The 27,138-nt window shown below is 49.1% G+C and overlaps 1 protein-coding gene across 3 annotated transcripts in view; it reads left to right on the forward strand.

Annotated features, from left to right (window-relative positions):
- The window catches only part of ST8SIA5 (ST8 alpha-N-acetyl-neuraminide alpha-2,8-sialyltransferase 5), a 42,428-nt gene extending 19,208 nt beyond the window's left edge, over positions 1 to 23,220 (forward strand). Inside the window, exons 2-7 of one of the 3 annotated variants that reach the window (XM_081150196.1) lie at positions 3,302 to 3,394; positions 12,564 to 12,650; positions 15,889 to 16,033; positions 19,702 to 19,814; positions 20,553 to 20,645; positions 21,771 to 23,220. In XM_081150196.1, the coding sequence (XP_081006322.1) occupies positions 3,302 to 3,394; positions 12,564 to 12,650; positions 15,889 to 16,033; positions 19,702 to 19,814; positions 20,553 to 20,645; positions 21,771 to 22,239 (1,000 nt within the window). In that variant the 3' untranslated portion in view covers positions 22,240 to 23,220. The remainder of the gene's footprint in view (positions 1 to 3,301; positions 3,395 to 12,563; positions 12,651 to 15,888; positions 16,034 to 19,701; positions 19,815 to 20,552; positions 20,646 to 21,770) is intronic. The other 2 variants (XM_081150195.1, XM_081150197.1) reach the window with 2 other exon arrangements.
- Positions 23,221 to 27,138: the final 3,918 nt, after the last annotated feature.

Here is a 27,138-nt window from a genome sequence, read left to right on the forward strand (position 1 = left end):
TCATTGCACTGCCTAGTTCCTTATAGGAATGATGTTGGGGATTAAGGAGAAAAGGAAGGCGAGTGGAGGCTGGTGGAGGTAAGGCAGAGATGGCCTTGTGGAGGCAATGGGAGGGGCTAGCTGATCGAAGGGAAGTGCTGATCAGTTTTAACTTCCTCCTGTTTGTGGACCATTAACTCACAGTTTCGATCTGCCTTGGTTAGAAAGTGGGAAATACTGAGGGAACCTTGGTATAGAATTTTAGTGCCAGGTGGGCCTTTAGATACCACCTAGCTAAAACAGATTGTTTTAAGGAGGAGAAAGCAGAGGCCTAGAGAGGGGAAGTGATTTACCCAAAGTCACACAGCTGGTTTAGAGGCATATCCAAGATGTGTCCACAAGTCTCCCAACTCCCTGAGCACCCTAAGATAGGTCTCCTCCTAATGATCTTCTGCATCATTTGAATCTGGAGCTTTTCTGGTAGCAGACTGAGATCATGGCTTCAAATGACCCACTGGTTCCAAAGGGCTTGGTGCCACTGGCTCTGGTTGCAGATGATGATCTTTGTGATAAGACACCAGGTCTCACTTGCTGTTGTGTGACTGGAAAACGACATGAGTTAGAGCCAAGGTCATGGACTTTTTGTGTGGCCCCAGACTGACCCTTTGTTCTTAGTTGCAGATAACAGAATCCTTTTTAACTAATTCAAGCAGAAAAGGATTTATCAAGGGTACAACTAGCTCAGAATTGTTGGAGAGGCTAAAGACAGATACCAGGTAGAGCTTCCAGAAATGCCTCCCCAAATTACATTGTGAAATGAGGCCACCCTGAAAGCTGCTGCCTCCGATATAATCATGAAAGTGCTGCCACCACTACAGTTTCCAAGAGCCATGCCACCTCTTCCACATTCTGCACCAGAAAAAAACAATGCTTTGAGCCTTGTTCTTCTTCTTCAGTAACAGTCTCATGCAGGTGCTTCTGACTGGTTGAACCTAAACTTCATCTAGAACCCTAGCTGCAAGAGAGTTTGGGAAATGCACGTCTTTGCTTTCCTGTCTCCATAGTACAGAAGCTACAGAGATAACAAAGACAGAGTCCCCATGTTCACAGTTTGGAAGGGGAAACGGATATATAAACAGACTCTTTTAATACAATGTTATTTGCTCTAATGAAAAGACAGTATACAGAGGAACCCTGGAGGTGTAGGTCAGGAAGCCTTCCTAGAAATGAGGGCATTTGAACTGGGTACTGAAGGATCAATATGAGTTTGCCAGGTGGGAATAACAGAGGAAGAAGTTAAAAAAATGAGGGAAACAGAAAAGAGTGAGTGTGATATGTTGTGGATCCCAATGCCTAATTCTTATTAATTCTGCTTCAATTCTTTTATGACACGAGAACAAGGAGGTTACTTATTTTGTACATAAGAGCCAATTTGTTATATAAAAAGTTCTAATATTTTAAAGTATTATTTTAAATTACTTAAATATATAATTATAGCACTTTAAAATGAACTATTATGTTATATTAAAATTAACAATGCATGTTTATGAATATAATATTTTAAAAGTATTAACTATGAAATTATATTTAAAACACAAATATTTTGTTCTAGTATTTTAAATTACTTAAATATATAGTTATTTAAAATTAACTATTAAATTTTGTTAAAATTAAAAATAAATATAAACAGAATATTTTAAAAAGTATTAAATATGAAATTAAAAGTTGTTTAGCATACAAATATTTTTAAAAAGAAACTGGTTTATTGGGTAGAATGATTTAGTATTTCTAAAGCAGCCTGTACATAAGTTTGCACAGGTAAGTTAGACATGTGAGAACATGTGCAATAACAGCTGACACATGTTGGGAAGATTTCTGGGAAATACCCGAGGAATGCTTTTATTTTAAATCCTTACTCATGGATTGCAGGGCCCAGGAGCAGCACTGGAGTGCCTCTCCCACTTCTGATTTTCCAGGGCTACCTGCTTCAAGGTCACTGATCCCACATTTACAGTGGCTTGACCCTGTAGGTTTCTTATCCTATGGTGTTGAGGCTGTCATGGGTCTGGTCTTCAAGCTTAATCTGCCCAGCCTCTTCTGAACAACCTCTAGACAGGGGCCATGAGGAAAGGGTGCACCTGGCTTTTGCCCTGGGAGGCCCCACCCTGTCTCCTTGGTTGAGCCCAACAGTGAACTACTGTGTTTTATCTTTGAGGGAACCTTCCCCCTAACTCATCTCCCCACCCTCCACCCCTAGTCAGGTAATGCTCTTCCTTCCTGGGTGTGAGAAGGGGAGACCTTAAAGGTCTCCTCTCTCAGTGACTGTGGTGAGTGGACAAGAACATCCTTGAGTCAACACGCAGGTTCTTGTTGCAGCTCTGCCACCTGCTATCTACACGACTCTGGGCAAGTGAGTGAACTTCCAGAGCCTGTCCTGATGCTTATGACCATCATTTGCCTTGTAGGCTAGTTATAAAGATCAAAAGTGGATGCCTCCATGTCAAGTGCTGGCCCAGCACTTGGCCTGTGGTAAGGCCTCAGCAATCATTGGCTGAATTGGATTTGTTACTCTGAATGAAGCTGCTGATGGGACCCTGAGGTGGCTCTGACATTCCTGGAGCCCGCTGGTGTTGGAAGGGGCTTGGGCTCCTTGGGATCTAGACCAAGCCTGGCTATGCCCTACACTGACAGTGGGACCTGGAGCTCCATCTGTTTAGCCTCAGTTTTCCCAGCTGCCAAATGGGAAGAAAGAAATGTCAGTTTCACCTAGTCACAGCCTGAGTATGAGAATCAAGGGAGCTAACAGAAATGGAAATGCTTGTACAGTAGGAAAAGCAGTAGGTCTCCGCTGTGCTTGTGGCTGTCATGGTGTGGCACTTTCCCAAGAGGAGGCTGAAGGCGCAGGAAAGGGCAGGACTGGCTGAGGCAGCAGCCTCACTGCCCGATCCCAGTGCTGCCTCCTTCAGTGACTGACCACAGAAGAGCCAGAGCAAGAACATGCCCAGGGCATCCTCCTCCTTCCCCTCGCAGCCACCAACTTGGGACCAAACCTGCTTCTGAACGTCGTGATTTGCTGAAGTGGGGTCATGCTCCCATAAATGCTGGGTAGTGGGGGTGCTGTGAGTAATCACCTACCCAGTGATCAAGCCTGAGGCCCCAGTGGTCCTGGACCTTTCCACCCAGTCACCTGCTGGGTGGGGCTCTTTAGCTCTATTTATTTGACCAGGGCAGACCTCCCCACAACAAGGGTCCCTGAAAGTAAAGCACCTGAAAGTCAGGCCAACTTCTCTGCATAGTGACCTCTGTCCCTGTCGGTTCCCAGGTATTTTGAATTTTACGAGGGCCCTTTGGAATATAACTCCACCAGATGTCTGGAGCTGAGGAACGAGATCTTGGAGGTGAAGGTGCTGTCCATGTGAGTGCGGCCGGGGTGGGTGGTGGGTGCGTGGTGCATGTGGGCTTGGGGCAGGCCAGGAGGCAGGGTGGGGATTTGGGCAGAAGGAGACAGGAACAACAGTGGATCCCGACGAAACAAGAATTAGGTCTGCTTCCCAGGGCCCTGGCATTGAAGAGCTCTGGAGGCCTGCATGCAGAGATGATTGTGTTTTATGAAAAAAATCCAAGTAAGGTCACCTCTGGTGGCTTGGCCTTTCAGTCCCCAGCTCAGTTACCAGTCTCTGAGATTATCATCACCGGCTCCTCGAGTTCAGAAATCGAACAGAGCGCAGGAGCGTCTTACTGAAATTTAGTCCTTTGTGCCGAGCGTTAAACATCGCCTTACTATGGTTTTTTAAACATTTTATATTAATTAAAAATTTTTATGTTTTTAAGTTAAATGATGCAACATTCAAAAGGTACAAAGAGGTATACAGTGAAAAGTCCCCTGCCCACAGCCCCCCAGCTCTCCTCAGAGGCAGCCCTTTATCCCCTGCATCCTTCCAGAAAATCTATGCAAAACCCGCACCTACTTATAGACGTTTTTCACTCTTTCTCCCCCCCCCCCTTTTAACATATATGGCAAAAGAACTGCGCTCTCTCCTCCCCACTCAACAATATATCACCCCTGGCTCTTTCTCACAACCTATGTGAGAAAAAGCGCATTACATGCTGCACTTTTTGGTGTGTGTGTGCCTACCCCAGCTTTCCCTCCCTCCTGGGATGGCCATAAATTCAGTAGGCTCATTTAGAGGAACTGGTGTTGTGTTCATCATGACAGGACATATATTTACTTGAAAACAGTTATATCTGGATATGGAAGAAATGTAGTTTATTGAGGCAGGCAATGCTGGGTGCTCATGTGAACTCATGGGCCCCTGACATGATCCTTGGACCACCGTTCATGGCCCACAGGCAGGAGCCATTTCTCCTTTAGCCATTTGACATGGTTTTCAGGTAGTGTGGGTCATGGAAAGAACACAGGCCCTGGGGTCAGGCAGGCCTGGGATCCAAAGCCAATGGTAGGCCTTACCAGCTCTGCATCTTTATACAAATGACTTAACCTCTCTGAGCCTTCTTTTACCTACAAAAATAGAGATACTCACACCTTGCTTTTAAGGGTTCCCATAAAGACTAGCTGAAATAGCATATGAAAGGAGTAGCCCAGCAGTCCACATATAGAGTAGCACACATAGTAGGTGCTCACTAAGTGTTCATGTGCCTCTTCCCTTTCCTTCCCTCCTCTTTCTGTCCTTTCTGGAACCACCATCAGCAGCAGCAACAGCTTTTCTGGGCTGTCATTCAGACTCTGTAAGCTTACAGAACTAACTGCAGGAAATTTCCAAGATAAGATGCAACATCCACTGGCATCAGCTGCGTTGTTTGTGGTCTCTGGACTAACCAAGGAGCTGTATACCCTCTCTAGAGAGAAACATGTGAGGCAGCTCACCCTCCCGTCAGTCCCACTCAGCCTTGGGCTGAGCACACACTGTGGTGCCTGCCCCCAGGAGCTCACAGCCCAGCGGGGGAGGGAGACAAGGGGGTGACAGGGAACTTGACTGGGAGGGGTTTTCAGGCAAGGCTTCTCTGAAGAAGCAATGTTGGTGCTCTGGTGTGAAGGGTGATAGGAGTTAACTAGGCCAGGAGGATTCCCAACTGAGGGAACAGTTTGTGCAAAGGCCCTGTGCCATGAAGGAGCCCGCTGTGTCCCAGGATGTGCAGGGTCAGGGGGCTTGAATGCCACAATGAGAGAGGGAAACGGAAGCAATGCTGTTAGAGGGGCAGGCAGAGGCCGGGCCTTGTGGGTTTAGATTTTGTCTTTATCTGAGGGCACTGGGAAGGGTTTAAGCAGGTGTGTGTGTGGGGGGGGGGGGGTATGATGTGACGGGTGTTTGATACACTCCACCGAGGAGTTGGGATTTAGTGGCAAAGATGGGTGCCCAGATCTCAGGAGCCAAATCCATAAGCTCATAAGCAGAGAGCCTTTATCTTTTCCCAAAATTCAGAGATTGCAGACCCTCCAGTGCCGCACTGTGGAAAGCCAGAGCACTGTCATTGAGAGGACACTGTAGAGTTTTGAAAGGGTAAATCGTTCATTTTAAATATTATGAAATACAGTTTCTTCATGGTTACTTCAAGGTCAGCCCCGGAAGACCCGAGAGACCCCGTAGATTGGGCCTCCTATGTTGCTTCCCATTTCTCTCCCCATGTATTTTTATATGGTGGTGTTTGTCCCTGTACTGGTTTGCTGGGGCTCCCATCACAAGGAACCACAGGCTGGTGGCTTAACTGTATTTTCTCACAGTTCTGGAGGCTGGATATCTGAGATCAAGGTGTCAGCAGGGCTAGTGTCTCTTTCTTTGGCTTTTGGAGAGCTGCCTTCCCTCTGCCTTCACATTGTCGTCCTCTGTGTGACTGTGTCCTAATTTCCTCTAATGAGGACATTAGTCACAGTGGATTAGGGCCCACCCTAGTGATGTCATTTTAATTTAACTGCCTCTTTAAAGACTCTGTCTCCAAATACAGTCACATTCTGAGATGTTGGAGGTTAGGGCTTCAGCATATAAATTTTGGGGGAGACACTACTCAGCTCACAATAGTCCCTATCACACCTTCCATTTAGGGAACAAATGAGAAATCACCTGCGCCCTTTGTTTCAAGCCCAAATCACAAATGTGGGGTGTGCTGAGGTTCCTAACGTTTTCCCATGATCTGTGCCCACCTTTGTCCCTTGTCATGACTCACGTTGGTGGCATTTGGTTCTCTTCGTGTTTGGCTCTAGTTTTCATATCTGCCTTTGGGACACCTGCTCTGGTCCCCTGATGAGCAGCTGTCCTAGCTGGTGCAGTCTGGGCCTCCCACCACCCTGTGTCTCCATGAAAGTTGTCCTCTCTGTGAGTGTGGGCACTGGTGGTACTGAGGGTCTGAGAGGAGAGGAGGGGCTAGGGGCTGTTCATGGGGCATCAGCATGTGAGCCTGATGGGACACTGGGGAGCAGTAAGCTCAGTGCCTCCTTTCCTGAGTCCTCAAGCTGAGGATCAGTGGGGCCTTCAGGGCTGAAGCCGGAGAGCCCAGAGCCCAGCCTCTGATCTGAGTGGCTCTGACACCGCCTGGGCACCTGCGGGTTTTGCTATGCTCCAGCCCAGAGCCGTGAGCATGGCTTATGGTGGAGACTGAGTCATCAGAAAAGGTTAAATCATCATCTATGAATGGAAGGGTCTGGATGGATGCGCTTGAGGCCCTTCCGGCGGGCACACGAATGTCAGCTGGCGTTCTGTCTGAGGAGACGGGGTGTGTGCGACTCGTCTGGGAGCGAGTCCCATCCAGCGTTGCTCCTGTCAGTGGTGAAAGGCAGTCAGCCGGGAAATTCCCACACGGACAAGGCCTCGTTCCCTGACAATGTCAGATGCGTGAGGAATTGCGCTGTGATGATTTGTTATGAAAATGCATTGTCCCTGTACATGTAAAAAATATTGATGTTTGAATTTAGTCATTCTAGAGCCGATTTATTTTTAAATCAGCTGCTGCCTGTGTTCCCCTGCCAGCCTGTCTTGCCACACCTTCCCGGGCTTTCTGGGGCGGGGACCCTCACTGAGACAGGAGAGCGACCATGATCATCTCCATAGTGTTACCATCTCTAGCACATGGCTAGAAAAATCAAGTAGAATACAAAAGCTTATAAAATAATAATAAAAAGTGACAGTCCCTGCCCCACACCCTCCCCCCCAGCCCTGCTCCTTCCAACGCTGGGCAGTTTCTGCTGGTAATTCCTCCATACCTCTCAGCACCACGTGCATGCTGCCGTCCCCTGACTTACCGTTTGCTGTCCCCTGACGTCCTGCTTCGGTGGGTGCTTCAGCTCCCTTACCCCACACCCAACCCCTCCCCACTTTTCCTGGTTGAGGGCTATTGCTATTTTTAGTTCTTCTATAGATTGCCTAAGTAACCTGTTTCTTATTCTACTAAATATTGACAGTGTCCCTGGATCCTGTGCTTTGTGAGATGAGGCTATTAAAGTTACCCTGACTTTTTAGTTGCAGCCTCTGCCTTCAGTTATCCATGAGTTTACCTTAAAAGTGTCTGGCCTGGTAACATGTACATTCTATTTGTAACCGCAGCAAACCTTTTTGGGGTGGGGGGTTTTCTTTATAGGTTGACTCTAAAAGTTGAAGATCAGACAGTAGTGATTCCATCTCCTTTCTGTACATCCCCTCCCCCCCTTTTCCGGAAGCTTCTAATCATTTCCCCCTTGAACTCTCCTCTCCGTTCAGCCCTGTTCCCCACCCCTCCCTCTCCATCAGCCAGGCACCCCCTTGGGTGTCCCTTCCCCCTCCGGCTTCAACCCAAGAGGCTGCCCTCCCAACAGGTCACAGGCCATCTCTCCCAGACGCCCTTCTCTGCCTCCTTAGGTCGGTGTCACGGGGGCTTAGAGCAAATAGCTGCTTCTCTCTTGGTTTAACCCTTCATTGTGCTTCCACCCTTCTTTAAGCAAACCCCCCAAAACGATGGGTGGGAGGTAAACTTTGGAGTCCCCCTGTGTCTAAATGACTTCATTCTTCCTTATGCCTGAGAGTTGGTTTGGTGGGGTTGGTATTTTCGGTGGAAGTCGTTCCCCACCCAGAGCTCTGCCGAAGCCCTTCTCTGTCGTCTGCCAGCCTCCAGGGCCATAGGAGCGTGATCCTAGTTGTTCCTTGGGAGGTGACCTGTCTTTTCAGATCATGACAGTTCTGAAATGTCCCGATGGTGTGCCTGGGATGCACACCCGTTGGCACCTCTTAAGCTGGGGCTCATGTGCAAACACTTGAATGTTCTCTTAGATTTCTTCACAGTTCCTCCTCCTTACTTTCCTGTTTCCTCTTTTTAGTACATCTAAGAGCTGTGTGCTGGATGTTCTTAGTCGTTCCTCCAGCACTCATGTATTTTAATCTCATCTCTTGCTATCTCTTTGCCCTTTGCTTCTGCTTTCTGAGAAAATTTCTTGACTTTATCTTCTAGCTCATCTAATGAACATTTTCCCCCCAAGAGCTCTTTTTTCATTCTCAGAGCAGTCTGTTCTTATTTTAAGGACATCATGGCTTCTTGAGTATCTCTGGGGACACTAGTTGGAATATTTTTAAGTTCTATTTCATTCCTCCAATAGTTCTTTCTGTGTGTTTTTAACTAATATTCTTATTTTGTTTTATTTACTTTTGTGTGTAGGCACATACAGTAATTAATATGAAATAGTTTAATTAGATATACATGCTTTTATTTTGAAGAAATTTATGGCAAAAAAGAGTATAAAAAAATAATGAAAACATAAATAGAAAAAATAATACCCATAATTATAACATACCAAAAAAATCAAATATTTTATTTTTTAAAATTTATTTTTCAATTGCAGTTGACATATAGCATTATATTAGTTTCAGGTGTACAACATAGTGATTAGGCATATACATACCTTATGAAGTGATCACCCCAATAAGTCTAGTACCTATCTGACATAATTATGACACCCATATGATTTCTTACATAGTTATTACAATGTAACTGAGTATATTCCCCAAGCTGTACTTTATATCCCCATGACTATTTTAAAAACTGACAATTTGTACTTCTTAATCCCTTTCACCTTTTCACCCATCCTCCCAACCCCCCCCCATCTGTGGACCACCAGTTTGTTCTCTGTATCTAAAAGTTTGTTTCTGTTTGTTTGTTCATTGATTTTGGTTTTTAAATTCCACATATAAGTGAAATCATATGGTATTTTTCTTTGTCTGTCTGACTTGTTTCACTTAGCATAATATCCATTCATGTCACAAATGGTAAGACGTCATTCTTTCTTATGGCTGAGTAGTGCCCATTGTGTATATGTACCGCATCTTTATGCATTTATCTGTGGATGGACACGTAGGCTGCTTCCATATCTTGGCTGTTGTAAATAATGCTGCAATGAACAGAGGGCTGCATATATTTTTTCAAATTAATGTTTTGAATTTCTTAATAAATTCTCCGTGATCATTTTATCTGATGGTTTATCTTGGTCTGTTTCCTTCAGGATGCCCAGGTGACCCTTGGTTATCTGTTCATATTTAAATGATACAAAGCTGATATTACCCTGAGACTGAGAACAGGCTTTCATTGAGGGTAGGTGTTAAGATTGTTGCTGGCCCTTTTGCTGTGAGAACATCCAGATCTTTTCACTGGGAATGATAATTTTTTTAAAAAGCAGGAACTGATGATCTGATTCATTCCCTCTTCCCCCCTTTGCTTGACATTAAATGTTTGGCTGCTGTGGGGGTGGGCTTGATAGTTCTGGATATGGACTCACAACTGATCCTCATTTTAACACCATGTCCCTTCCCAGCCCTCCACCCACCTTTAAAATTTTCTGTGCAAATCGGCTCTATCTCTGGGCTGTGCCATTCCTCCTTAGGTCACCCCTTCTTCCACACACTTGTTGAGATCCCTCCTTCACTGAGACCCATCCCATTATTCTATTTATCTGGTAGGCTTATATGTTTTTTATTCTTCTGGAATGTTAGTGATATCTGGGATCAACCCTTCATCTTTAAAGATGATCTGTGCATCTGTAAAGCAACTTAGAAAATATTTTTACAACTATTTTCTCATTTAATCTTCCTGACAGCCTTGGAGTTGGGCAGGGCAGAGGTTATTGTATCCATCTTACAGATAAAGCATCTAAGTCTCAGAGGGATTAAATGATTCATCCGAGGTCACATTGCAAGTTGGGGATGGAGCCAGGATTCAGGGTGTTCAGGCCCCAACCTTGGTCCAGAGTGAGACGAGAGCTTTGGAGGCACAGAGAATGGGACTCAGACAATGGTAACAGTTGAACTTGGGACCCCAGCCTGCAGTGTCGCCACAGCTGTGTTTCTGTGAGGCACTGGCAGTATAGGGGCTGCTCTAGGGCCTGTGGGTTGCTGGAAGTAGGGGAGGGAAGCAGTGTATGAGCGAGGATACCACTGTGTAATGACACTTCTCTTCTGATGTCACTTGAGCTTGAGAGATGAGAGCTGCTGTGGGAGGCTTGGGAAAGCCAGAAGGAAGGGTCAAGATGAGAGGAGGGGCTGCTTCCATCTCTTTAAAGCTGCCAAGCAGGTCCCATAGTTAGGAGGTGTTTGAACTGGGTCTGAAGCCCAAGTCTGCCTCGGCTTCCCAAATTCATGTACTTTGTTGCCAACCTACATGACTTTTCCTGCAATCACCCCTCCCCCACCTGACATGTGTCCCCTCTGTAGCTGAGGCTTGCCCTGTTTGGGAACAACATATATCTCCCTGCAATTAAACACAGGGAAACAGCTCTGTGGAATGAACCTGTTAGGTTTTGTTGTTGTTGTTTTAAAAAAATATATCTTTATTGATTTCAGAGAGAGGAAAGGAGAGGGAGAGAGAGAGATAGAAACATCAATGATGAGGGAGTCATTGATCAAGCTCGCAACAGGGCATGTGCCCTGACCGGGAATCGAATCCTGATCTCCTGGATCCTAGGTTGCCGCTCAACTGCTGAGCCACGCCCGGCTGGGTTGTCTGTTTTTTTAATCTTACGGTTAAGCGAGTATTTGCCCTTTTTTTTGAATCATGGACGGCTTTAGGAAGCTGATGAAAGCTTCAATTTCTCCTCGAGATGTGCACAGCGGTGGCTAGACATGAGATTGTGCCTATGATTCAGAGGGCTCATGGGTTCCCTTAAGCCCTTCTGTGGACTCCAGAGTAAGAACCATGGTTACAGTAGTTTTTTTGATAAGGCCCAGCTCCTGGGGGCAGGTCACTTTCCCATTCTTGCGCAAACCAGAATGACCTTTATAGAGCTGCTCTCTGTACCACGCCCAAGACCAGCCAGCTTCCGAACTGGTCCACAGCCAAGTGACCCTGAACAGCTGCAGGATGCAGGCCCTGAGAGGGAGAGTGTGGGTGGTGAGGAGAGGTAAGTCATGGCTCTGCTTTAAAGAACTAAGGATCTATGCAGCATTTCTCAGTGTTCCTAAGAAACTCCCGTCTGATGCAGTGGAAAAAGGGTGCCATGATCTAATGTTTTTTGCTGGTTTCAGTCAAAGGGAGAATCCCACATGATTTAGACATTCCTTTTCCTGAGAGCACCTTAGGGTATTACTGGCTGAGATGTTTAAAAACTAAGGAGTGTAAGCCTTGCAGATGGTTGTTCAGACAAAAGCAACACGTCTCAGGCTTCTCATCCCTTCCTTTGTGTCATCTGGAAATTGTGATCTGCCCTTGGGAAGGAGAAAGAAAAGGGCATGCCCTGTCATGAGCCCTACTGTGTGCTAAGCATGGTGTGAGTGATGTACAGACATTCCCTTGGGGAAGCAGTCTCTCACCCTTTATAGACATGTTCTTGGGACGTCTGGGCAGGTTCTTGGGGGTGAGCACTTGAGGAAGAATATTTTAAAATGTCCCCTGAATTTGTTTCAATCAGATATAGTAAGACACACAGTCAGGGAAATGATATCGTGAAAGAAGAAGTCCTTATACTCCCAGACCCCTAGAAACAGGAGGCATAGCAGGCCATCCAGGGCTACATGGGGAAGCACCAGGCTTGGTAGGAGGCAGAGGGGTGAGGGGAAACCTGAGTTAGAGCCTTCATGTGGTTCTCACGGGAAGGAATGGGCAAGGTGGGGTGGACAGGTTTAGGATTGGCTAGTTTGAATAATTTGGGTGGGCTCTGCAGTGGGCCCTTAGTGGTCTGATACTTGGCCCTGGAATGATTAGGGCAGTGAGCTAGTGGTTGGGTTGATGAAGGAGGTGGTTGTGGGTTTGGGCTCTGGATTGGTTGGTGTGCATATGAAAGGCGTGCTTGCAGGAGAATTATTTGCCATCTCCAGGAATCAGCAACCCCCCCCCCCCCCCATGCCAGAGCATCAAGAATACAGAAAATAAGAAAATACAGTTAATACAAAGGACCAGCCCAGGATTTGGCAGATGGGGGAGCAGGAAGGGAGCATGCTTGGGAATGACAACACTTGGTCTAGGCTGGCCCTTTCATGGACTCTTTTTTTTTTTTTTAATTTTATTTTTGTTTAAAATATTACAGATGTCCCTTTTTCTCCCCAATGACCCACTCCACCCCGTCCCATCTCCCTCCCCAGGCCCTCTCCCCTCATGGACTCTTTTGTCTTCCACACCCCAAGGGTGAAGCAGTCGGAGCTGTTCGACAGGTGGAGGAGCCTGCAGATGTGCAAATGGGCAATGAACATCTCCGAAGCCAACCAGTTCAAGTACCTATGACTCGTCTGTCCTTTCCTGGGGGTTTTCTTCTTACCATCTCTGCAGATCCTCTTTGTCCTGCAAAGCCCAGTCCCAGGGCATCTCCCTGGAGCTGGCGCTGACCGGGCTTGGGAGTCTGGGCAATGGGGAGGTTCTGACTCAGCACCCAGGCTGAGATGGGCACCTGGTGGGTGTTGTCCTCCACATTGTCACCCCTGCAGCATCCCTGCAAGGTCAGTGGTGTTGTCTCCAATAAAGCTGAGGCTCACTGAGACTCATAAAGGCACAGGGATTTGCAGGAGGACTCCAGCAGGCCTATGTGTTAAGGCACATTAAGGACCTTCCATGGCCTCACCCTATCTCCCTCCTCACTCCTGGGGCAGGTGCTCCAACCCAGCAGCCCCTCCTCTGAGCTCTTGGGCTCTGACAGCCTATACTAGATGTTTGAGTGCTGCTGTAGATTATTTCCTCACTGCTCTCTAACCAAAATTGACAGATTGTAAGCTCCCAGAGAGATAAGAGTTGTATCTTCAAGTACTCCAGTCTTTGAGAGCTAAGCAACTAGTGAAGTCCACTCTTTTTGATTAATGGTTAACTATAGTGATCCTTTCCACCTTGAAAATCTGTGAGTTTATGGTATTACTTTAGTGCAGGTAGAACTTATTAAATAGAATTGATAGGATCGTGGCAATGTGTGTATAAATTGGATTACGAGCTCATGGAGCCAGAGGCCTCTGTGAGACTGTGGAACCCAGCTAAGGCCTGACAGTAGTTTGCAAAGACCTGCCTATCGTAGAAGTAGAACGTGAACTTGAGCCAAATATAGGAAGAAGGGGAGCAGGTCCAAGGTCTGGGCTGCAAGTGCTGTCCCAAATCCACCCCTTAGAAAGAAGAGTTACTGTGGGGACTGCACAGGCAGATGCTGCCCCCCACCTTGGGTGGGTGAGGCCTGAGAGCACTGAGGGAGTCGCAGGACGAGGTCAGGGAGATGCAGAAGGATGCTGTCCAGGCTGAGAGTGGACAGAAGCCTCATCAGTGGGATTCACAGTATAAGGAAAGAAATTAATAATAATAAGCAGCAGGAAGACACTGTGGCAGGAGAAAAACAGAGAGAAGGGCCCTTTGTCAGGGATTAGCCAGCAGTTTCCAGGGGAGAGACTCTCAGAAAACTCAGACCCTTCTGGGGTGGGGGTGAGGGACTAGTTTCAGGTGTGGCAAAGAGAGGTGACATCAGGTCTGACCATGCTCTAAAAGGAAAAACCTTCAAGGCCAGTCATCACTACCTTTTGCTCTTATTACAAGCTCATGGACCAATAAAGAGATTCTCAATTCAGGTTTACAGGAACCTGTGCAGTGAAGTGGGGCGGGGTGGAGAGGCTGTGCTAGAAGACGGGCATGAGCATTCCAGCTACAGGAAAGGAATCCTTTACCAAGGCCTTCCCTCACCCCATCGCCTACAAAGCAGACACATTGGCGTACTGGTTTATATATCAGGCACTTGGGAGTTTGGTTAGTATGTCAGTCTCCTACAGCGGGGTACTCTCCAGTGGGCTGACAAGATCAAGTTTACAGACCAACAAAGATAAACAGGTCAGATGCTGGTTTGTCAAGCTGACCCGTGGCCCCTGCCTGGCCAGGCTTCTGGCCTTTCCTTGGGGATGCCTCAGTCACATTCTGAAATCCCACCTTCCATTGGAAAGAATGTTCTCCATAACCAGTAGCCAGCTGAACTCCCTTGTGAAATCCTTGCAAGAGATAAAGTCATAAAAAACTACTTGTATAACTTTCCTGGCTTTGGCAACTTGGAGTCACAGAATTTCAGAGGGTCAGAAGAGCCAGCTCTGTATTCCACAGATAAGGAAACTGAGGCCCAGTGAGGGGAAGAGACCTGCCCAAACCCCACAGCTGGTGGGGGCAGAGCAGAAACTAGAACCCAGGCTTTTAGACACCAGGTTGGCAAGCCAAGTTTCCATCCAGGGCCTTGGGTGTGAACTTTTCAGAAAACTCCTCCTGTTTTAATGGTCACCATCCAGGCTCCGTGGGGAAAGTATTCCATTCCTCCCGTGGCCACCTGGACACCGGATGTGACTGTGCCTGGAGCCAGAGTCAGGAGAGGAAGGCCAGGGTGACCTCAACCCGCTGCTGCTGTTTTAGGAGACAGTGTGTCCTCGTGGGCCCAAAGTCCCCAGTATGAGTGGACAGCAATTTGTATCCTTTGTCAAGCCCAGCCCCTCTGCAGCCAGGGCAGGGGGAGCAGGATGTGCCCAGGATCTGACCTCATCACCAGGCCTTGCCAGCAGGCCTGGGAGAATGCACTGCCGGTGGGATGCCAGCCGCAGAACAGAGAAAAACCAGGCTTCTCTGGCTGGCTGACTCCCAAGCTGGTCTCATCAGCCACATGCCCCCTTAGAGGGTGTTTGTTTTAAGCCTGCTTGCCTCATCTCAGTGTTCACCCTTCTGGGAGCTCATATTTGAGCGTTTTTGTGAGTGAAAACCACATGGTTCTTTTTTTTTCTTTTTTTTAAATTAAATCATGAACTCTTGAAAACTGGTTTTGGCAACCAGATTCTGTTTTCTGCAGGAAGTCATCCTGAATGACCCACCATCCCAAATTTCTGACCTTCCCCTATTCCTAAACCAGTTTCTAAATGAGTGAAATAGCACATTTCTGTCGACAGTGTGTATCTTGGCTTTTTGACCCCATCATACAGGGAACACGCCTTGTCTGGAGCCTGATATTGGGGCCAGGAGCCTAAGGAAGAGCTCTCTGGGTTTCCACTGGGGCTCCTTTTCCATTTCCATTAGCCTGTGTCCGGGAAGTAGCAGAGTGCTTAGCGGATCCTGATGAAAGCCCACATGAGGAATGATTTGTCCTGCAATTGGCAGGCATCTGGTTGTCAAAACACCTGTGTGACTGATATGCAGGATCCGGAGAGGCAGGGTCCCTGCCATCAAGGGGCTTTTATTCAAATGGGGAGGGGGTTGGCAGACTATGAAGTGGGTGGGACTCTGGAGGCCAGGGCAGGCAGTGGGGACAAGGCAACAGAGAGAAACCTGGCTCACACCTGAAAGGCCCAGGCGCTGGGAGGAGTATGGAAAGGGGAGGGGACAGCATGGGCAGAGGTGTGGGTGGGAAGGGGTGCGTGGGAGAAAATCGAGCTCCCTAGTCTCCCCGAGGGGCCTCTGTTCCTCGGGAGGCTCTGCTCTGTCCCGTGTCATCAGTCTCTCCTGTGTGTCTCCTGCCCACAGGTCCACCCTGTCCAGGTGCTGCAACGCCCCCTCCTTCCTCTTCACCACCCAGAAGAACACTCCCCTGGGGACAAAGCTCAAGTATGAGGTGGACACCAGCGGCATCTACCACATCAACCAGGAGATCTTTCGCATGTTTCCCAAGGTGCTGCTTTGGGCAGGGCGGTCTGGGTGGCGCAATGGAGCTGACCCAGCCTCTGTGGCCATGCCTGTGTGGTTTGGCACTGCTCTGCTGTGCCCTGTGCCCTGTGCGCCCAGTTGTCCCGGCCCTGGTTAGTCATTCTCTTAGGCTCAGTAGAATGCCTTCTGGGGCTCCTGGGGGTTCTGTCTGGCACAGTGAACTTTTGGGTGACTTTTGGCAAGAAAGTGGTTGTAAAATTTTGGTTGTTGTACTGCTTATAGAGGACACCTGGAAGATATCTGGGAGAATGGTAGCATTTGTCCCCCACCCAAGGAAGGCACAAGAGCAAAAACATCCACGCAGATGTTGTGTGTGCACGAGAAATCACCAACCAATACAAAGCAAGGCACTGAAAGAGTGGTCCGGTGTTGGATGACCTTAGGTGGTTGTTTTGTTTTTCAAAGCCTCAGTCTGCCCATCTGTAACACTGGGGTTTGGACTAGGAATAGGTTTGGCTGCTTATAACAGAAACTCTAAAATATCAGAGATGTAAAGAAGATAGGCATTTATTTTTTCAATTCATACACAAGAGATCTGGAGGTAGCCGTTCATCCAAGGCTAGCACAGTGGCTCCCTGGTCATGGGGACCACAGAGTGAGTGATCCCTGAGAGTGAACTGCTCAGATCACTGAAGCTTAGGGCGATGAACTCACTTCTGGCCTGATTGCTGCATCAGACTCTCAGAGAAGGGGCCCCTGAGCTTGTATTTTCAGCTGATTCTCATGGTTACCGCCAAAAGAAGAGGAAGGTTCCATGGGACATGTTTACTACCACCCCCTGGAGAGTTCTGAGCTCAGAGCATGACTTTGTGAGTCCAGTTTGTAGAAATGCTGATTGGGGGTGTGTTCAGATCTTTCTGGATGACATCTGAGGGCCTGGGCTGCCTGGTTTCTCAGGAAAGTGCTAATGAAACAAGGCCCAGGGTTTCTGGGCATTCTGTTACTCTCAGTGGAGTGTCTGGTAAGACTGGGCATTGTAGGGGCACTGGGGGGAAGTTGGAGGTGTCACATGTACTCTCTTACATCACAGTGCTGGACAACGAGGGGGTGAGAGCCATCCTGACCAGGTGGGTCTTGCAAGGCCTGGACACATGAGGTTGACAGCAGGTGAACTTGCATCGCACATAGGTAATGCCAGTGGGTGACACACAGCTCGGTTATGACATATGGGTCCAAGGAAGGCCATGGGCATGGACTGCTGAGGCCCAGGGAATTAGAGAAGGGCTTGCCAACTATTCTTTGGAAAGGGCCACAAAGTAAATATTTTAGGCTCTGCAGGCCATATGGTCTCTGTCACAACTACTCACCTTTGTCGTTCTTGCACAAAGCATCCTGAGACATGAGTAAACAAATGAGTGTGGCTGTGCTCCAATATACTTCAGTTCCTCTTAAATGCTGAAATTTGTTTATATAATTTTTACATGTCACAAAATATTTTTCTTTAGATTTTTCTCCAACTATTACAAAATAAGAAATCCATTTTTAGCTCTCAGGCTATGCAGAGGTAGGTGGTAGGTCAAATGTATTCTGTGGGGCCGTCATTTGAGACCCCCTGAACTAGAGTGTGAGACACAGAAATCTTTCCCGAACTTCCCCAAAAGTGTGTATCTCTTTGAGTTTGTAAAAAATAGAGTTTCTCAGTCTCCTACTCCTACCCTGAAGATTCTTGTTACCTGGTTCTGGGAAGGAGCCCAGGAACTCATATTTTCAGAAAGTCCCCACACCCAGGTAGTTTTTGATTTACAGAAGTTTGGGAAACACTGACATAAAAAGCCTTTGATGGTCTCTCCAAAGATGACTTGGTGTTTCTGTTTCTCTGATAAAACTCAAACAGTGCAGTTTCCCCCACTGGTCATGAGACACCTTTGTTTTCCCATCTTCGCCCCCTGGCCCTGTCTCTCCAGGGAAAATGGGCCACGAGGAAGGAGAGTCTCCCATAGATGCTGCCGCATCTCCTTTAGGCTTAGCCCATTTCCGATGATCCTGTTGTAGTGTGATTTTCCATGATGCCCGCCTGGAAGTTAGTCCCAACGGAAGCCCAAGATGCTGACGGGGCCACTCTCCTGCAGGGCGGGCCAGCTGGTATGTGCTGGGAGGACAGCTGCCCAGCAGCCTCCTGGTGTCAGACATGGAAGGGACCTTCGGGGCCATCCAATAATAACAACCTGGTTCCCTTGCTGAGACCCCTCTGTGCTGAGCGCTGCACTGGGCAGGCCTTTCACTGACACCAGTGGTTCTCCACTGAGGGATGGTCTAGGGATATTTGGCCATGCCTGGAGACATTTTTGGTTGTCATAACTGTGGAGTACTTTTGGCATCTAGTGGGGTGAGACCGGAGATGCTGCAGTGCACCGGTCAGCCCAATAATAAGGCATGTCAGGTCCAAGGTGAGAAACAGTTGCCTGAAACACACATTATCATCCTAATTTCACAAATTGCAACACTTTAATTTATAACAAATTTTATAAAATTTGCAAAACCAAATCACTGAGAACTCAGAAATCTTGTCCATGGTTCCCTCACCTCGTTATGGGGCAAAACCAAGATTGAACTTGGGGCTTATGACTAGGGGGCCCAATTCTGGTTTGCCCAGACTTCCCCAGTTTGACCAAATGTAAGTCCTACATCCCAGGCAAAGTGCACCAGTCCTGGGCAGCTGGGATGTTTGGTCACCCTACCCTTAACTACAGGTCTGTGCTCCTGCCCTATGCCTGCCTAGTGACATCTGCCTCAGGTAGCCCACGAGGGAATTGTGACCTCAAATGGGAACGTGCAAAAGCAGGTGTCCCAAGTCTCAGGCCAGTATTTGCTTTTTCCTCCCAATTGGCCTGTGGTCCCTTGAAAAGCACGCCCAGGGAGACTTTGTGGGCAGCCAGTACCCAGACAAAGGTAACCCCTCCCCATAGAGGTGTGCCAAGTTCAAAGCTCTCTGAGAGGCTCACTCCCAGTGCTCTGGTGAATGTCACCATTACTCAGGGTAAGTCCTAGGCTCCCCTGTGCTCAGAGCTCTTTCTTTGTAGAGATTCTGGGTGTCCCAGCCTCTTACTGGTCCCCTGACGTGGCCTTGCTTGCTCACCCCCAGTGTCTTGTCCCTGTTGCTGCCAAGTCCTGGCATCTATCCCAGTCTATATGACCTTTCTGTCCCAGGCCTGTGTCCTCCTCATGGAGCAGAGAGAGGTTCTGCACCTTGCCCTGAGCTAAAAGGGGTGAGGTTTAGGGCTTGGCCCCAGGGTGGCCCTGCACTCATTTCTGCTGCCATCATCCCCAGAACATCTTCATTCATCATTAAAATATGTATACTAACAGTCATAAAACGCCGAGCTTCCAAACATGGCGAAAACCAAAGGCAAGCAGGGCTAGCCATAAGCTGTCCTCTCTTCGCTCTGGAAACCTAGAGCAACCCGGGGCTTACTGGAAAAGGCTGTGGAAACCTGGCTTCTAGGCCCAGCTCATTTGTAATTGCCTGTGGAACTGAGAACAAACCTTTTGACCTCTTTTCTCATCTTCAAAGTGGAATAACCACTTTTCTCCAATGTTCCCTACAAGGCTGACTCACAGGGCCATGAGGAGCAGAGGTGGACGTGGGTATGGAGGTGAGAGCACCTGGTGAAAGCTGTGACCCTGTCTCCCCAGGACATGCCCTACTACCGGTCCCAGTTTAAGAAGTGTGCAGTGGTGGGCAACGGAGGCATCCTAAAGAACAGCCGCTGCGGGAGGGAGATCAATAGCGCCGACTTTGTCTTCAGGTAAAAGAATCACCCTGGTCTGCACCTGCCACTTCTGCCCCCACAGCCCCCCCCTTGTGTCCTTCCCTTGTGGTGCCCCACTCCTCAAAGCTGCCCTTCACATGATTAATGCCCTACTCTCTACCCTGCAGACCCTCATGCTCTGGGTCGTCCCTTCTCCTCTCTAGTGCTGACCCTTTGGGCACATTATGGAACGTCTCAGGTCCTCAGTCTCCACATCTGCATAATGGAAGCAAATGACAACAGATGTGAAGCTACTGAGGACTCATTGGAGTCCTGTGCAGATCTGGTTGGGTTCTAGTCTTCCATGGCAGTGCTTAGAACCGGGGTAGCCTTGTAGCTGGCACCAGTGTGAACCTCACCCTGGCTTTTCCTGAGCTAGAGACTGGTCCTTGTATTTCTTCTTCCTTAGGTAGAACCCCTTCTTATCTCTGGGGATCCTCACTTATGTCTTTAGCCTGGATAAAGAAGATGGGTTGAAAATAAGAGCTTAAAGCAAAGAGACTTGGGTTGAGGCTGCGTGGGCCCTCACAGGTTGTAGAGTCACAGTAATTGGGCTATTGGTGGGGGAAGTGGTTGAAGTGGCCCCTCCATGCCCAGGCCACAAAGATTCCACCCAGCTGGCTGCCTCCGCATCGTTCTCTCATGTGATCCTCACCCCTTCCTTCCCCCTGCCCTGGCCCACGTCATCGGGAAAGACTGGCCACATGCCGTTGGGCTGCCTCGTCTCTCCTACAGGTGCAACCTACCCCCCATCTCAGAGAAGTACACCGTGGATGTGGGAGTGAAGACAGATGTGGTCACTGTGAACCCCAGCATCATCACAGAGAGGTCAGTGGCCTTCTTTCTAGACCTGTGCTGTCCAATATGGTAGCCATTAGTCTTGTGGCAACTCAGCACTGAAATGGGGCCAGACTAGATTGAGATGTGCCATTTGTAAGTATAAAATACACACCCGATTAACAAGATGTAATATAAAAAAGAGGATGGTCCCTATCTCATGAAATTTTTGTATTGATTCTATGTTGAAATGATAGCATTTTGAGTACATCAGCTTAAATAAAATATATTATAAAAATTAATTGCACCCATTTTTCTACTTACTTAAATGTGCTTACTAGAACATTTAAAATTATATATGTGGCCTGCATTCTATCTCTTTTGGACAGCACTGGCCTAGACTGTCTTCACCTAGTGATGGGTCAGAGGGCTTCCAGTGTGTGATGGGAGAGGGCGGCTCCCTAGGCAGTGTGTCCAGGCACCACTGGGGAGAAGCCTCCTGCAAAGGTCTCAACCCCCACCTGGTTTCCTCCTGGGATCTGTCTGTCTGGGAGGCCTCGGGGGAGGGAGTTAAGGTATTAAAACTCCAACCCCGGCATAGTCACGCCATCCAGCTCAGATGAAGGGTCAGAGGAGGGAGAGTTGTTAAAGCAGGTCAGAGGCCCAGGACCACAGCCAGTTAGCAAAGTGAAGGAGCATTAGACACGAATGAGATGAGCCAACCCGAGGGCTGTTAAATGTAAAGGGAAGATGAGTGAGCGGCTGCGGGGGTGGGGGTGGGGGCTGGGGGAAGAGAGGACAGGCAGCTGGTTTGCTAGTCACTGGGGATCTCAGGGAAGACAGTACAGGGGAAGGCCCGGGGAGCTCTAGGGAAAGCCTGCACTCCCTCACCATTTCCCACTGAGCCCACCGGGCCAACCTCAGCCATCTGAGGTAAGCATTGCCCTCCCCTTGCAGCCGCACACTGGCTATTCCTCCCTTTGGGTCCAGACTGTCCTCTCCTGCACCCACTCACAAAACTATAACCGTCCCCAGGGACGGCTAGACGTCCATCTGCTGAGGTGACTGAGATGAAAGGAGGCAGGGATGGCCCGTGAACCAGGGTGCGGGGCTCAGGCAGCAAGGGCCCGGGCTCTGGGCGCGGGAGGCCGACCCGCTCCCCTGCACCCCGCCCAGGTTCCACAGGCTGGAGAAGTGGCGGCGGCCCTTCTACCGCGTGCTGCAGGTGTACGAGAACGCGTCGCTGCTGCTGCCCGCCTTCTACAACACGCGCAACACCGACGTGTCGATCCGCGTCAAGTACGTGCTGGACGACTTCCAGTCGCCGCAGGCCGTCTACTACTTCCACCCGCAGTACCTGCTCAACGTGTCGCGCTACTGGCTCAGCCTGGGCGTGCGCGCCAAGCGGGTCAGCACCGGCCTCATCCTGGCCACGGCGGCGCTGGAGCTCTGCGAGGAGGTGCACCTGTTCGGCTTCTGGGCCTTCCCCATGAACCCCTCGGGCCTCTACATCACTCACCACTATTATGACAACGTCAAGCCCCGCCCGGGCTTTCACGCCATGCCCTCCGAGATTTTCAACTTCCTGCACCTGCACAGCCGCGGTGTCCTCCGCGTGCACACGGGCACCTGCAGCTGCTGCTGAAGGCACGCCGGCTGCCTGGCGCGCCCGGACCCCAGGACCTTGCTCTTCCTTTCCCTCCCGCGCCAGGCAGGGCAGTCAGTGGAAAGGTCTGGCTGAAAGGCTGTCCCTCCTTCAGTAGTTCAGCTTCATGCTTGGGACTTGTGGGCCCCCCGGCAGGAATGGGGTTTGGGGCCGACTCAGCTCTGTGCCAGGCGTCCTGGGCCTCAGTCCGGGCCCTGTGCCTCTGCAAGCGAATAAAGCACATTTCCATTCAATTTTAGCATCCAAGAAAGAAGAGCACAAAGTGTAGCGGCCTTGTCACAGCTAAAGGAAGGCCCTGTGGAGAATGGAAAAGAGGGAGACTGGAGACGGGACGTGTGAGCACGGGCAAGATTTAATTCAGACTTTTGGGTTCCTGAGTTTTATTCCAAGTCTCAGCCCTGATTTGCTGTCTAGAATCTCAGAGCTTAGAGGCCAACCCAGCCACCAGACCTTCCTGTGAAGACAGAGAGGTCCAGAGACTCATCAGCTAGGGCTACACCAACTGACTGAGTCCCTTAAGTGATGCTTATGCAAGGCCTGCGTGTTAGGATCTTTGCAGAGACACCCTCAGCTGAGGAGAGCCGCACTGTTTCAAACACATCTTCAGATGCACACACAGTCTTGGTGCCTCCAGGTTCAATCCTGCATTTGATCTTTTGATGAGAAGGAAATAAACCAGACCAGCCATTTGCACTAAGGTTTTCAAACCAATGTTATTGACTCATAAGTGCTCAGTGATTTGCTTCCTCTCCTGGCTCCTTATTTTCAGCTCTGTTTTAACCAGAAGTTATTTATAAGATCCTTTCCTCTTCATGTTCCTGAATCCTGCAGATCCCTGCTATATTGAGCCCCTGAACAGGAACTGTAAAGCTCTGGGTGAGCCAAGTAACTGGTGAGCTTAGTGGCCAGAAGCACGTCATGACCTCTGACACCAGCATCACTGAAGGGTCTACTGCACAGGCGAGTCTTCCCACACAGCACAGCCTGGCAGCCTTCACACACATGGGCCCACAGGGCCTGGGCTTTGGGAAGTCAGCTGTGTCTAGGCTGAAAGGGGTCAACATGCCATTTCATATCTAAAATTCATTCCCTTTGCTTCCCCCTTGATGTTTCCACCATAATGCTGCCGTGCCTGATAGACACCATTGGTAAATTGCCTTAGAACTTAGCTTTGTGGGATCATAGACTGTTAGTACTGGGGGGACTTCAGCCCCCTTCCTCCCGTCCTCCCTTCTTTCCTCCTTCCCTCTTTCCCTCCTTCCTTTCTTCCCTCCCTCCTGTAAACATGTCCACAGTCTGTTCTGCTTTAATCTGGGGTTGGGCTTGGGCGTGATGACAGATATGGACACATCTAGTTTTATTGCACTTCACAGATGTTGCATTTTTTGCAAGTTGCAGGCAAGACTCTCCACCAGCAAAAACATTAGGACTTACTTTTATTGTGGTGGTCTGGAACCAAACCTGCAGTATCTCCAATCCTGTGGTATCTCTGGCTTCTAGGGCTGGAGGGTAGACCGTGAGCAAATTTCAGCCCCACATGCTGGGTGCTCTGAGGAGGAGGAGGAACTGTGAGAGCACAGCAAGGAGCAGGACCTTTCATCTGATGCTTCATTTTACAGGCACAGCAACAGGCCCAGACAGCGAGAGACAGAGGAGAGTGCAGGTGCTGTCCCGGGCCTCCAGAGCTTTCTTCATCTTGGCTTGTGCTTCATGTTGGTGGGTTGTTATAGAGCAGGTGCTCCGTGCACAATGCTGTTCCACCTTTGTTCTGAGCTCTGGTCCTGACTGGGAAAAAGCTTCAGGCTGCTCTGAGCCCCAGCCTGCTTTTCTGCACGGCAGGGAAGTAGCCAAGGAGGCAAGGTAGGCCCAAGTCCTTGGTAAACGGGAAAACTGCACAAGGGCAGTGCTTGGCCATGCTTTCTTAGGTTCTACCTATGTCTCCCAAGGAAGGAGCTTCTGGGGAAGATTCTGTTTAACTGAGGTTTCCAGCCACTTGTTTGCGGTTAATTGAGCCCAGTTCTTGAAACTGTGAAATGTCAGAACTGGAAGGTTCTTAAAGATCATAATATCCCACTTAAGGAAACAGGCCCAGAGTGGGGAGGTGAACAAGGTCAAGTCATGCCTGGGGCTCTACCGAGTGCCTGCTGTGGACAGACCCTCAACCAGAAGCATGCTCTAGTTGGGGCAGTTTGGGAGCTAGATCCTGGGAGAGTCACACACCAGGGTTCTTGCACCAAGGGTGTAGTGGGCTGGTGTCTGTCCAGCCAGGGCCCCTGTAGGAGCTGGGTGTGAAGCATGAAGATTCACTCCATGTAGGAGCTGGGCTTCATGGCTCATGTCCTATTTCTGCCTGTAGGTCTTACAGCAAGTGTCTTTCTCTCCCTTAGGTTCTCAGTTTCCTCATCTAAAACTAGAGGCTTAGATCTCTAGTGTCTCTATAATCTCTAATTTTTTTGAGGCATTCATGATGTATAGGTCTAAGCCATAAATATTTATGATTGTAATAGCTAAGATTTACTGTGCTCTCATTCTGTCTCAGGCCCAAGACTGGTTACTTTCTTTGCATTATCTCCTGTAGTCATTACAGGACTCCCTTAGGTAAGAAGATTCCCATTGGAAAGGTGAGGAGACTGAGGCTCAGAGCGATTCTTTGACTTGTCCATGGTCAGGGACCCAACGGAGAAAACTGCACTCAGGTCTGTAGAACCCCCAAGTCCGTGCCCCAAACCTCTGTCTTAGCTGCTTCCCAGCCAGTGTCACCAGGGCTGGAACAAGAAGGATCCTAATTGAGGTGTCACTGCATGTACTGGTTCCTGCTCTAGGGACAGATGCTCTGGGAGGCTGTCATGGGTCTGGAAGACAGTTTCTGCTTGTAGGTGCTCCCCTCCCCCAACCCTCCCTCTGGCACTGGAAGGGAGCTGAGACCATCTCCACATTTTGCAGGTGATCAGAGATGCCCAGGAAGAGTACACATTAAATGGTAACATGGTGAGTGACTTGCTCAAGGCCACATGGCCAGCTAGTGCCTCAACTGGGATTCACCCCATCTCCTGACTTCCAGCCTGCACTCTTTCTCCTACAGCCAGTGTTTGTAGGAAAAACATTTTCAAAGGCTCAGAGCGACCTGGGCATTGACTCAGAAGCCCCCACCGTATTCCTTGCATCCCTGTCACTATCCCACCCTGCGGTCTAGACTACCAGTTTAATTCTTATTTAGAGGAAATTGATGCTCCACAAACAAAACAAAATCACATCTTCCTTTGTGCTAAATCCACTGCCCCAGGGTTGAAAGGCAGCAAAAACAAGTAAATGACTTGGTGCGTAGCAAAGCAAAAAGGAAGGTGGCTCCAGGTCAGATGCGGCCTCTGAGACCAGTCAGCAGTGCTGCCACGGCAACTCTGCCCGCTTGTCACCTGGGGCTGCAGGGAGCCCATCGACCTTGACTTTGCTGAGCATGGGGAGGAGGCAAGGGCAGTGCTTTCTGACAGTTGAGGGCGAGCACAGAACTGGCTTCAGCCAGGCGCTCAACCAGTATTTATTGAGCACTCATTTCGTGCTGGGCATTGTGCCAGGTGCTGGGGAACTATAATAGTGATGAACAGAACAGCCCCTGCCCTCCTGGAGGTCAGAGTCCAGTGGCTGGGTCCAAACACTGAACCAGGAATTCTGCAGGCACCCATGAGAGCTGTGCTGAGTGAGTGCTACCATATCCGGGCTTGGGGACAGTTATCAAGAGAGGAGGACAACGACATGCCTGAGTAAATCCTGAATTCCGAAGGTCGGCAGGAGAAAGATGGTAATTGCCAAAGCAGTGGATACTTCTCAGGTCTCATCCTTGACATCCATGTGACATGAGACAGGAGTAGCCTCTGGTCTTTGAGTTTTCTCCTCTGTTTCCTCACAAACCACTCCCCTGCTCCCAACTTGCCTCCTGTCTCCCTAAATGCTCCTACTCAGGCCCCTCTGTGGATTCATCTCCTGTGAAGCTACCTCAGGGTTCTCTTCTCTTTGTGGGAACGTTCCTTCAGAAATCTCATCTATTTACAGCCTCGCGTCTCTTCTGTCCTTGTGTCTTAAACCCCTTCCCTGCAGGCTGCTCCTCTGTCTGAGCATCAGAAACATGCTCACCATGGCCTCCTGAATGTGTGTACCTGCATGGCATCTCAAACCTCAACATCTCCCCAACTGGTACAGTTAAAAGGACAATCTGGATCCCACCTCACCGCCTGCCACTTACTAGCTGGGTGAGGTCCGAGGAGCTGCAGAAGCCCCTGGAAGCTCAGATGAACAAGGCCAGGTCATCAGCTTCACCAGCCATGGCAAGCGTTAAGTGAAATAGTGTTGCATGATGCCTAGCACAGTGCCTGGCACAGACTAGACACCCAGTGAGCACAGGTTCCCTCAGCCTCCTCCCTTCCCCAGTTGTCCCTTGGTGAATGGCTCTACCGCAGCCCTGGCCACTCAGTCCCAAACCTGGGTCACCCTTTGCTCTTCCTTCTTCACCTTCTGTGTCTCTTTGTTCTGCAAATCAAGCCAATTCTGACTCATAAATATTCCTTGAATTTATTCCCTACTTGCCTTCCTTCTACCCTAAGCTCAGGCCCTTCTGACTGATCTTCTGCTTCCAAAGAATTACCTTCTGATGGAGTCCATTGCCTGCCTGTACCATATAGCCCAGATTCCTCACCCAGACTGCAAGGTGTGTTCCAGGCTGGTTCACTCACTTCCCAGAGACCCTCCTGTCATCTCCCCACCCCAGTCCCATACTCCTCCAGGTGCTGGGCCTTGGTACAGCTGTTGAAAATGCTTGGATTGGCCCCACACCCTCCCTCCCTCTCTCCTCCCCTTTACTCTGTCACTTTTGCAGATGATGTGAGG

Source organism: Miniopterus schreibersii (assembly GCF_964146895.1).
Source record: "Miniopterus schreibersii genome assembly, chromosome: 10".
Lineage (NCBI taxonomy): Eukaryota > Metazoa > Chordata > Mammalia > Chiroptera > Miniopteridae > Miniopterus > Miniopterus schreibersii.